This window comes from Lissotriton helveticus, chromosome 8 (assembly GCF_964261635.1).
Source record: "Lissotriton helveticus chromosome 8, aLisHel1.1, whole genome shotgun sequence".
Classification (NCBI taxonomy): Eukaryota; Metazoa; Chordata; class Amphibia; order Caudata; family Salamandridae; genus Lissotriton; species Lissotriton helveticus.
Window position 1 is genome coordinate 1,695,321,487 of NC_136069.1, and position 13,259 is coordinate 1,695,334,745.

The window sequence follows — 13,259 nt, forward strand, 5'->3', positions numbered from 1 at the left end:
CGTTAAAGAGGGTAAGGCTGAGTGAGGATCCTTGCGGGACGCCGCAGATGACTTCGGTGGCCACGGAACGGAACGGGGGGAGGCGGACTCTCTGGGTTCTTCCGGCGAGGAATGAGATGATCCACTCCAGGGCCGTTCCTTGGATTCCTGTGTTGCTGAGGCGCTGTATCAGTATGCGGTGGCAGACGGTGTCGAAGGCTGCTTAGAGGTCCAGGAGGATGAGTGCAGCCGTTTCGCCGTTGTCGAGCAGGGACCTGATGTCGTCGGTGGCTGCGATGAGGGCGGTCTCGGTGCTGTGCTTTGCTCAGAAGCCGGACTGTGAGGGGTCGAGGGATCCATTGGTCTCGAGGAAGGCGGAGAGTTGTCTGTTGACGGCCTTCTCGATGACTTTGGCTGGGCTGAGCGAGATGGGGCAGAAGTTCTTCAGGTCCGTGGGGTCCGCGGTGGGTTTCTTGAGCAGGGCGTTCAGCTCGGCATGTTTCCAGCTCTCCGGGAAGGTGGCAGATGCAAAGGAGCTGTTGATGATGTTCCGGAGTTGGGGTGCGATGATGGAGTCAGCTTTGTTTAAGATGTGGTGAGGGCAGGGGTCGGAGGGGGAAACGGAGTGGATGGTGTTCATCAGGCGGGTGGTGTCTTCGGTGTTGACTGGGGTCCAGGTGCAGAGGGTGGTGGTTGGGGGCGCTGGTTCTTTGGTCAGGTGCGTGGTATGTGCGTTGAAGCTGTTGTGAATGTCGGCGATCTTGCGGTGGAAGAACGAGGCGAGAGCGTCGCAGAGGTCTTGCGAGGGAGTGACGTCGGTGTTGCAGGCGCTGGGATTGGAGAGCTCTTTGACGATGCTGAAGAGCTCCTTGCTGGTGTGGGTGTTGTTGTCCAGTCTTTCTTTGAATGCTGTCTTCTTGGTGGAGCGGATCAGCTAATGGTGTTTGCGGGTGGCGTTTTTGAGGGCGGTCATGTGTTCTGCTGTCTGGTCGCGACGCCAGGCTCTCTCGAGGGTGCGGCAGGTTTTCTTGGAGTTTTTGAGGTCGGTGGTGAACCATGAGGCTTTCCTGCTGCCGGGTCTGAGGGGGGGGTTCTTCAGTGGTGCGAGTTCGTCGGTGCAGTTGGTGAGCCACAGTGTGAGGTTGCGGGCTGCCTCGTCGGGGTCCGTCGTGTTGGTGGGCGGATTCTGGCTGAGGATAGTGGTGAGCTGGTCGGCGGTGATCTTGCTCCAGTTTCTGCGAGGAGCTTGTTGCGGGTGGTGGTATGTCGTGGTTCTCCTGAAGTCGAAGTGGACGCAGCTGTGGTCTGTCCAGTGTAGTCCGGTGGAGTGGCTGAAGGAGATGTGCTTGCTGGAGGAGAAGACGGGGTCAAGCGTGTGGCCGGCGTAGGTAGTGGGGGTGTTCACCAGTTGCTTGAGTCCGAGGTTGGCGAGGTTGTCCAGTAGGGCGACGGTGTTGCAGTCCTTGTTGTTCTCCAGGTGGAAGTTGAGGTCCCCTAGGAGGATGTAGTCTGAGGAGGTGAGGGCGTGCGGGCTGACAAAGTCTACGATGGTTTCGCTGAATTGTGTTCGTGGTCCCGGGGGTCTGTGGATGAGAGTGCCTCTGAGGGTGGTCTTGGGGTCAGGTGCCTATAACTTGTCACAATAACCAATTTAACCTTTGATATCAACAGGGGCAACCCACCAACCTGAACCAGGGGTAGTCAATGATTATTCCTAACAATAGTTCAGGAAGCACATAACAAATCACAATTTTAGAAAGAACCAGTGCCTTTCTTCGTCTTAGTAGTAGTAAGAGATAAGGAAAAGAAAAGAAAAGAAAAAGTGGGGGGAAAGTGGAGGGTTGTGAGGATGGAGTACAGGAATTTATCCAGAAAGTTGTAGAAATCAAGAAAACTATCATTCATCAAATTTAGAAAAATATCACAAAATTTATTATAAAATAGTGCGCTCAATAAATATTTGCTAGTTTATAAAATTGCAAACCACATATACAAAAACCAGACAAGTGGCAAACAGATTTTGTGTTCTAAAAAGAAGGGATACAACATATACAATGATTATGTGCCCTCTAAAGTTCATCAGCCACAGAAGCGTCGACGGCGTTTCACCCGCTGTCTGAAGTTGCAGTCATCATCAGGACAGAAACAATTGAAATGAGCGTTAAAAAATCTGTAAATAAATAAAATACAAAATCTTTTAATATTTGGACTCCCTAAAAAGAAAAAGAGAAGGGGTGGGGGGATTTGGGAGGAGGGGAAATGAAAAGAAAAATTGGAAGAACTAGGGGAAAAGAAAAAGGGGATAAAAGGAAAAAGAAAAAGAATTTGAGTAAAGAAAAGAAAAGAAGGAAAATAACCGCCCGCGTAGTGAATAACGATTGCGCAAGGGCAAAAAGATAGACCAGCCCACTAACGTGAAATAAGTCACCACCACCAGTAAGGTCAAGATATTGTTTGAGCTTTCACCTATATAGGAAATGCTGAGCCAAATATGCCCACAGGCTCGCGATGTAATCACAAATCGATTCCAGCGGCTGTAGAGAGAGGAAGTAGTTAATAGCACTCCTGCCTACGCAAGCTGACCGATCATGTTTTAACTGTAAAGTTATGGAAACTTACTTAATTGGGAGTCAATAGCGTGAACAAGAAATTAGCGTTAGGACTTCTTGTCAACCAAACGTCTAATGGGAAGGAGATTCAATCGTCCCTCCAAGTTGCACTAGGACAGCGTAGTTAATAATAAGTCTAAGGAAGGAAAAGAACTCATTATATCTATGTGGTCATAAATCGATACTGCTACCGAGGTCTAAAAGCGCTACTGAGTAACCGCGCCAATGCCGGCTTTAAAGCTCAATGAATGCAGGTTTTAGAGCTTAATGAAAATAAAGTATTTTCGGTAGACCAAAATAAAACATTTAAAGGGTTTTGAAAAAGGCCTGTGTGTGCTGTAGCACAAACAGAGGCGCATAAACAAAATAGTCCTCGCATCAAGAGAATGATGCAATGCACGCATATTCGGGCTTTAAAGCTCGTGCAAAACAATATGGGGCAGATTTATGAGGCCCTTGCGCCACGTTTACGCCGCTGTTGCGTCAAGCAAGGCGGCGTAAACGTGGCGCATCCCTACGAACGATTTACAACGTGACGCATCTAGGCAGATGCGTCACGTTGTAAAGCCCTGCGCCGCTTGTGGGCGTTCCGGCGCGGGGGGGGGCGTTCCGGGGCAGGTGCGTCTCGCAAAAGTGGCTGAGTGAAATCTATGAGATTTCACTCAGTCACTTTCAGGCAAATGCTGCGTCAAAAGCCTGCGCCTGCTTGAAGCAGGCGTAGGTCTTGACGCAGCATTGTTAAGATGGGCACCCCCGAGCCTTGCTGGAGCTGCGTCGCGCTTGCGACGCAACTCCAGCAATGCGCCACCTTTACGGCACAGATGCGTCACGCATCTGTGCCGTTTTTGCCCCATGGTGCGCCACATCATAAATGCGGTGCACCATGGGTGGCGGAGCAGTGGCGCACTGTGGCGCATGTTAACTGGCGCATCCCTGGGGATGCGCCAGTTAACATAAATCTGCCCCTATATATGTGTGTGGGACCATCTGGATCACCCGTATATCCTAGACGCTACATACACTTCACGGCAGTCATACCTGTGAGCCCACATGTGTTGCATCCAAACGCCGCAGAGGTCCATCACACGAAAGCAGTCCCCGCCGGCACGGCAATTTTAAAGCCGGAATTGGACATAGAAAGCGGTGCGACCATTCCATGGCAGCCATATTTGAATGGTATTTTGACGTTCGTTAAAATGTTTTAGACTAATAGTGTGGATGCCATATGTTGCATTGGTTAAATAAACACTACCAAAAACTATTTTAAACATTTTATTAATAATCGTAAGGTAAATTCATCTTTGTGTCATCAAAAGACTCGTTATTTTAGACTAATAAATTGGCTACCATGTAGCTAGAAACCACATTGGATGAATGAATTTTAGCAGAAAATGTTAAACATTTTTTGTATAAAGATGCCCCAAGCAGCAAGATTTACAATAACTGGTGCATCCCTGCATATCAGCAGGGATGCGCCAGTTATTGTGCGCCGCCCTGGATGCGCCGCATTTATAATGCGGCGCACCATGGGGCAAAAACGTGACGCATCTGTGCTGTAAAAGCGGCAAGCACGACGCAGCTCCAGCAATGCTCGGGGGTGCCCTATCTTGTTAATGCTGCGTCAATCCTTACGCCTTCTTCTAGCAGGCGCAGGGTTTTGACGCAGCATGGGCCAAAGGTGACTGAGTGAAATCTTTATTTCACTCAGCCACTTTTAGGAGGCATTCCTGCGCCGAAACGACCCCCACTGCGCAGGAACGCCTCCTTATGGCGCAGGGCTTTACAACGTGACGCATCTGGGAGATGCATCACGTTGTAAATACCCCGTACCAAGGCGCATCTTTTGCGCCGCCGCTGCGTCACAAAAGTGACGTTACGGTGGCGTAAAAGAGGCACAGGGGGCTTGTAAATCTGCCCCTTGGTATCCACAGCTTGTCACACTGGGTGACCAACACCTAAACCATTGCCTATTAAAGTAATCTGTGAGATTCCAAGCAACAAATACAGCTGTATGCTAAAACATAGGGTAAAATAATCCACACGTAAATCCCTATTGAATTTAACATATGCTTTTCACAATAAATATGTCATGCCTACTACCTTTAGCGTAAGATTTCATAATAAACAGATCAGGTATATGGCCATGATAACTGCTTGCCTCCATACCAACTCAGGGGCATATTATCAAGGGGGTTTATCTCCACTTGTTTGGCTTTAAAAGCCAAGAAAGCGGAGATAAAATTATCTCCCTATTACCTAGCTGTCGCTAACACCAGTTAGCAACAGCAAGTGGGAGATAGCGACCCTCTTGGGCCCCGCCTTGCATGTCAGTGTACTTTATCACTAATGACATGCAAAGTGGGTGTGCCAAGATGTTAGCGACTGGAAACAGTCGCTAACATCGCTATCTCATATTACCAACTTTTGGAGATATTTGTGCTAAGCGCGAATATCTCCAAAAGCTAACACCTGCCCCTGAGCAGTTCTTAGCCATGTTATCCAATGGGAGGTGGATAACATGGCTAAGAGCATTAGCTCGGTAATGTATGAATATCGCTGACTTTTCAGCGATATTCATGCATTTTGGACGATTTTTATCGCTTAGGAGATAAACCTTGATAATAGCAAGGTACCTAAGCGATAAAAATCGCCGCAGCTCTGCGATAAAAATATTGCCGCTAAACCAACATAGCGATAATTATCGCTAGTTGTTGGTAATATGCCACTCAGTCCTGCTGTATCAAGTCCAAACTTTGGCCAAACCTTTCAAAACATGCAGTCATTTAGTGGAAGCACACATATTCAGCCATATCAAATCCCTTTCTCTTCAGGACTCTGACAGGTCTTATTTGTTTATCACATAAATTCAGGTGACAGTTTTACTTTCAACCAGTCCTAAAACTCCATGTAAATTAGTGGAGTCCCATGGTCTCAAACACACTGCTCTCTGTAGTTTAACATTAACGGCTTTCCTCCTCCCATCTGTGCTGCATCCAGAAAAAACAAACACATTAAATCGTCTAGTTATCTAATGCCCTATATTAGCATTACAATGTCATGATGTCATGGGTGTGCCACTGAAAGTGCTAGGTCAGGCATACTGCTGCCGGCAAAAAAAATTGGTCACATATGCATGAAGAACAAGCACTGGAAGCATACAATGTATGCTAAATCAAAACATGTACTCCTGGCTACCAACAAGTGGGCGGAGTCCAAGTCCCTCTTCTGCTACTGCTTCTTATAGCCTATTTTTTACGTTGATCACATAATGTTTGGCAGCAGCTGCATTATCCATGCATTTAATGTAAGCATGCAAAGCATGTACAACACATTAAAAAAATCCACATAGCCCATTTAGGGCGGCATTATAGCGCTATACAGTGTAAAATCCCCAAGTCCCTATGTCCCTTTTTGTAGGGGTGGTTATTCACCATTCAAATAATACAGGAGACTCTCAGATACAGCCCACATTAAGCCTACACACCCCAAAGTCTACATTTTGCTTTAAGAGTTCACCACTAGCTCAGTGCAAGTCCTGTGAGCCCCCATTGGTCTGGAACAGTTTTACTTGACCTGTTGGAAGCCAGCAATCTCAGCAGGATGGGTCTTCTCCTACACAAGCTCTAGGCTTCCTTCTCCAATGGTCCACAACCACTCACAGTCTTTTCCAAATTATGCATCAGGCCTCCTCAGTCCCAAGAAGGCATGCATCAGTATTGGACTTGCTATTTTAGCTTTAGCAGCAATTGGTAAGTGTTCTCTACAGCATCCTCTGCACAGTTAACCAGGGCAATGAACGGCCCTGTCCCCACTTTAGCCCATTCCAGCCACACGGGGTCCCAAACTTTGCCTCTCTGATGGGCGATGACCTGCACTTTACAGTGACCTTTCAGGACAAAGACTACAGTTCTACCAAGGGCCATGACATGCACTTCACAATGGCACCCTCCTGGCACATGGGGTCACAGAGAACTTACATGCGCAATGTCCCACACGTCATGTGGCCAACTTCTGGTTCAGGGAGTCAGAGTGCAGTCCTCACATGCCAGGACAAGGAGCCTGGCTTCCACACAATTAGGAGGATGGCCCCCACTCCTGCAATAGTCATGAACAGATCAGAATGACTATTTCACACTATGCTCAACGGGGTCCGCTGGACAGGCTCCCCTCTGGGCCTCACTCCCTCCAGATACTATTCTTGTCCTCAGAGGGCTCCACGGCCTTCACAGGCAGCCAGATTCTTGGTACTGACCAGTTGACACCCTACTGCCCCCCCAGATAACTTCGATCCACTACCCTCAATGAACTAGTGGTGCCTCGCACCAAGACCGTCTCTTGGGGAGACCGCCGGTTCATGGTCACGGCACCAAGACTGTGGAATAACTTGCCTCAGTCGATCAGGACCAGTCACTCCCTCTGGTCATTTCGTAAAAAGCTAATAACTTGGCTGTTTAATCAGTAAACCCTCATGAACCAGTTGCGGAGAATTTTGCAGAAGTCGCAGCGCCGAAACGCCCAAGGGCAATTGTTCGCGCTTAATTAAATGTCATAAATAAATAAACAAATACTGAAGTTTTGTCGATTTTCCCTCCTGCCGCTGTTCAACAAAGTATGGGGGTCCTACTTTTACAGTCCAAATCTAGACACATATATGATTTAATGCCTAGCACTTGAAATTTAAAGTAGGTGTGTCAGTTCCTTTGAAATGATCTCTCCTTTGCACTGCCTTTGTCAAAGGGACTTTCTGCCACAGCAGGAATGGCTCCAACTCTTAGTGACCCACAGGCCAAAGGATTTATTAAGAATCGCACCTGTTTCGTGAAGTTCCTATAAATCTAAATAGGATCGGCACGTTTAGAAAAAATAAACTGTGGGACTGGTGTCCAGACTGATTCCAGTCACCCCCACTGGCTATGTTCGCCTGTATACCAGCTAGCTCACAGTGCCCCTATGAACTTTTTTTACAAAGAGAAAACAGTTTCAGGCAACTCTTTAACATGAAAACCCTGATCCCTCAGGGATCGTGGAAACAGTGCAGTACTTTTTGCTCAGTCACTCGTGCTCACTTTGACTCAGAGATATACACAGAATAAACAATGGGGACATTTTCATTAAGCATTTATTGAGCCAGCATCATTCTAGTGTTAAATCTGTGTGCTGCAACAACCATGAGACAGAAACAGATATAAACAATCATATGCACCAAAAGAGTAAATGGATAGTAGATTTCTACCATAGTGGTAAAACAATAGATATTTTCAGGTTTATAGATACATGACACAAACAATATGTACCCCTGCGATGCTCACCCTAACTAGATGTACCCAAAAGTATTGAACATGTATGTAGGTGTAGAGGTAAGATATCCCCTAGGAAAGAAACAACCCCATTACCTGGTGTGAGGGAATGAAGGACCCCGTATTGGTCTCAAAGGACAACCCGTAAGGAATGTCAGACCACTGCCTGTTTGAGTGTCTGCATGCAGGAACGTCAGCATATTGCGTCAGTGTGTCAGAATGGAAGTCTTTCCCCTCTCTTTCCCAAGCAAAGATATGGTATTTATATACCCAAAAGGTACCCTCAGGGGATTCTACGCTGCTGTGTCATGTCAGACGAGCATGGCAAAAGGGATGACCCTTATACATAGTTATTATGCAGAAGATGCCGAAAATGGTAGTCCTGCTGTGAGTCTGAGAATCCTCTTGCATAATAAATGATGCTAGTTTTTGGAGAAAACCCCACAACATTTATGCAGCACCTAACTAGGTAAAAGGTCAGCACAAACCTGTTATGTAGTACAATGGGACAGTAAATGTAGGCGAAAGGTTAGGTGATTACCCACGCCTATATTGGGGTCCATTACAAATCATAACACCAGGCTATCAGGCTGCACTGAAATATTCCCAATAAAGGTTCAAAGGATTAAGTCTTCCTCTATATAAAGATTTGGTAAACCTTATTAGTCTCTTCATCTTCCTAACAATGAGCCCAGGCCCCACTGACCAGTACCTGTTCATGGAATCAAAGACTTCTTTGATTGGGTTAGAGGATGCTCTGTTCCTCTCCCTAAGTGTGTCCCACCCCAGCCGTCACAAATATCAGCAATACATATCTCTTGTCTGTCCTCACCTTTCCAGCCTCTCCAGTCCCTGGTATTTAAAATGGAACCCACCAGCCTCTATGTTATGTACCATCCACAATCGCACACATGCAGCCCAGCACCATCACAGAAATATTATGTGCTGTCCAGTGCTACACATAGTCCCTGCAAACCTAGATTTGGTTAAATACATTGTCGCTGAACTATACACAAGTGGGCCAGCAGGTCACACTTCAGTGACACAGGTAAAAAGGCCTGTTCATATGACAGATTCTACTGAACACAAAACAATTGTGCTGCCACCACCGTGTTTGTGTCATTTCACTCTGGGTAAGCAATTTACCTTCACAAAGGGAGCATATGCTGCCCCATTCCGGTTTAAGCTGACCCTTATACTGTGAGATATATCTAGTTCATGGCGCACACTCAAGATCCATATTCACCTATGACCAAACATCCGTGCCAGGGATTCAGATTTCCATGTAGCTGGCTCCTGCAGTGTAGGGGTGTATGCCTGTCACAATGCAGGTGGATTCTCCTTGCCAAAAGTTTTAACTTTGTGTCAAAACAGTATTGGTAAAGTAATGGTATTCTTCCAGTACAGGACCTATGATAGATATAACATGTTGCAAGGTAGCCTAAAGTGTGAGAGCTTGATACCTTTCTAGATGCTCATAATCAAGCATTTTATTTTTCTCATTGTTTAGAATTATGGCAGGACAGATTTTGATCTCAGTTAAAAATGGTCAATGCAGCCTCTAAAAGACTATCACAATACGCAATTTTTATCATTATAATTAAATATAGCTGAGCATACCCTTGTGGTGGAAAACTGATAATTGTCAGGCTAATTCTTTCCAAATAGTAGGGCTTAAATTATAGATTTCACCTTTCCCTGTGGGACTAGAGATCAGATCCTCCTGTGCATTTCCTATAAAGATTCTGGATCCTGAGATTCAGAGTCATCGCTAAGAGTTAGTTATAAAGAACAGCAGCACAAATAGTTTAATGCCTCTGCAACTATCACTGTGTTACTGAGGACTGCCACCCCTTTGGTGTGATTACACTGCAGCACTGTGTGCTCAAAGGCTCTTGAGAAGAGTTCCATGTCCCTTATAACAATTGCATCTTAAGAGGTTTGGTCTTCTGATCCTCTCTTACTTGAATTTCCCAGTCACCACATCAATGGGTCTCTGTTTACGGTCAATATTTCTGCTTCTAGCCTTTGTCATAAACAGGGCTCTGCAACCAGCCTGCAGACTCCAGGCATGGAAGCAGACCGCCTACACCAAAGAAGGAGATATGATTTTAGGAGGAGAGTTCATCGTTCACTCTACATATTCATCTACTAAAGCAACATTTAAGGAAGAGCCACATCTGATATCCTGTGAAGGGTAAGGACAGTATCATGCAGTTTGTATTGAGGTGTTACAGTGGATATCATGTGAGAGGTAAGGGAAGCCTGTTCTAGTTTATATATAAGTACCACATCACATATAATTTGAGGGGTAAGGGTGGCCTATTGCAGTTTACATTGCACTATCACAGTGCACATTCTGTGAGGTGAATCAACATTTTATTACAGTATGTAGAAGTATCACAAATTATATCATGTGTTGGGTAAGAACAGTATGTTACATATGTTGAAGTATCACAGATGGTATCCTGTGAGAGTGAGAACAACCTATCACAGTCTGTATACAGCTGTCATCAATGATATCCTGTAAGAAAGGTTTCTCACAGTATGTATTGGACAAGGCTGACATCCTGGGATAAGTAGTGTTCATTACCATATATATAGAAGTGTCCCATCTAATATCCGTACAACACACCATTACTCATGTTATCATGGGATTGTTTACAAGTGTTTACTTCAGTATATTGACTTACAGACAGTAAGAACAGCGAGCCAAGCCTGTTCATACACCTTTAGGTATCTTATCCTCCAAGAAAGTATTTGGAAAAATGGGAGTAAATACTGAATTACAATGATACATTTTTAAATAAATTGACAAAAAGCATAGGATGGTGTTGGAGATATGGATCAGACAGAAAGAACAGTCTCCACGAAAAACCCTTTCTTGAATATTAAGGATTTGAAGAAATTTATCAAGGCACACTTAGACTCTGCCTAGACTAGACCATGGAACCTGAACTGAGTCATAGTAATTCTAATGGCTTCGCACATGCCATTCATGCACTCAACTCATTCGTATATGCTGCTTGCTGCCCTGTTATAACCAGTGGGATCAATCCTACGTGAGTATCGTATGTATCATATTTATAGTCCAGTTCGTTCGAAGTATAAACACTTGGCTGCACACTTTATGGCAGTAACATAGGCATCTGGTGCACTCCCCATGAGTAACAGAAGGGCCCTAGGGAGGTTTTTAGTATGGATATACGGAATATGGGCTTATCCAGAATCGATGCAGGTTTCACACACTCACTTGCATGCATGCACACATGCGCACACACGCGCACACACACACATGCATGCATGCACGCACACACACATACGTATTACATTCATAATCATAACTTGTCTATAGAAATGAAATGGAGGAACAAAGAAGATATTCTTAATTCACATATGTATTATCATTCTTAAAGAGTTTGGGTAGCACTAGATAGGTTTTTGATATTAAAAAAGTGTTTATGTTATAGTGCCAAAAAAATCATTTGACACATAGGGCCAGATTGACAAATGTAAACTTAGACCTGAAGGCTAAGTTTAGACCAGAAGTCAAACTTTAGACCTGAAGTCTAACTTTAACTTAATACAGCCACAACCTGATGTACCCTTTCGAGCCCTGAATCACTTTTCAAGGCACAAATTATGATTACTTATATTCCTTTTTTAAAATTGGGACGTTTGGTATTCAAATACTCTATTTTCCCATCTAATATACTCGAGGTGAACTCTGAGCACGAATTTAGGGGTGAATCTCCTTCTTATTTACTAAGTCTTATTTCTTCTGGATAAGTGGTCTGACAAGACTTGAATAGTATATATAATTTTTACAGTGTTAATTTTGATATTTGGATTGCAGCCCTGAAGAAGTCATTTGTCTTATTGGACGTGACAAAACACTTGTTGGCTGTATCTAAGGTTGTATTGAAGTGTCCTTTGGATTTTGGATTGGAGTATATCCAAGTGGCAATATTGAACTCTGATGAAATTGGAATTGGAGAACACTTGATCTCAACAATAAAAGGAATACATTTGGAAGATTACGTTCCCAAGACTGAGTGTTATAAACTGAGTGCTCGGAAGACAAATCTTCTGGGACATGATATGTGTTCTAACTTCCTGTCCTCTAACAGATGCTTGTAACATCAACTTTAGAATGGGTTTAAAATCTAGAACATATCTATACATGTGAAAAAACCACAGCAAAATAAGCTTTTAGACACACTGGGGTGCTGAGCGTTAATTTTTTAGGTGACTGAAGATGCAAATCTGAGAGGCATTCCATTTGCTACTGATACACTTAGAGGACTGATAAAGACAGCATTTAATTTTCTGGAAAAATCAAATGTTTCCATCATGGCTGACATGAGAGGATCCACTGTGATGTGTTTAGACCATAAGCTTATTGACATATCTGCTACCAAGGAGGACCCTAAAGGTAGGCATTAATATAGCCAAGATCACTTTGTGTTTTTACAAGTTATCCTACAGCATGTGAGTACTATCACCTATGTAAAAGTCGCAATCAACAATGTGTAGTGTTGGTGAAGATGTTTATGGTCCAGCTAGAAGAGCAACTAACAGCTTACCAAGTAGCCTCCAGTGACATTAATATCAGTATAATAAGTAACAATGGAGGAAGGACTATGTTTTCCAGTTAAAAGACCTCAAGGGTGCACTAGATTAATAAGCAGTAACAAAAGGTCATCTGAAAGAGGAGTGACCGGAGAGTGCAGTTGACTTTATCGTTCAAAGAACACAGGTGAAGGTGACCTAGCTGTCTAAACCTTGGCAACGTAAGTCTTCTTTCTCTTCTCCACAGAGAGGTTGATCTGCTTCACTTTCTACATAAAGAATGATGTCCTCATATATTCAAAAAAATATTTCTTTTTCTATTTGGGGAGATTTTGCTTTGTCACCGCAATTATTTGTAGGAACTAAGGGCCTGATTCAGAAATGACACTTCGTAGGATGTTTTGTAGTACTACAAAACATACTACAAAGTACTACTCATAAACAAGGTTAAGAGTTTACACCTCCACAATTACTTATAGAAATGTGTGCTGGATAGTCCACCCGAATGTGGTGTTTCCACACATGTCCTCAGATGTATACATATATTTTCTAAATAAATGTAGTAAATGTGGGTGGGACTGGAGAAAGAGGCCCGGAAAAGGGGCAGACTTACTCCTGTATGGGATGGGATTAGAGAGGAGTTAGAGGGGTTTATGGAGGAATGTGGAGAAGATCACAGAAGGTTGTTGTCCACCTACACAGGAGTAAACAATTTCCTATACTCGGGAGTTCAGACAAGGTAACTAATACTTTTGTTGTACATTTACATTCCAAGTCTGATTATGTGAAAGCGAAAACACTT

General features: G+C 44.2%; 1 protein-coding gene across 1 annotated transcript in view; it reads left to right on the forward strand.

Moving 5' to 3' along the window:
- The first annotated feature begins 6,228 nt into the window (after nucleotides 1–6,228).
- The window catches only part of LOC144774128 (extracellular calcium-sensing receptor-like), a 44,746-nt gene continuing 37,715 nt past the window's right edge, over nucleotides 6,229–13,259 (forward strand). Inside the window, exons 1-2 of the mRNA XM_078659151.1 lie at nucleotides 6,229–6,337; nucleotides 9,911–10,082. Of these exons, the coding sequence (XP_078515277.1) occupies nucleotides 6,229–6,337; nucleotides 9,911–10,082 (281 nt within the window). The remainder of the gene's footprint in view (nucleotides 6,338–9,910; nucleotides 10,083–13,259) is intronic.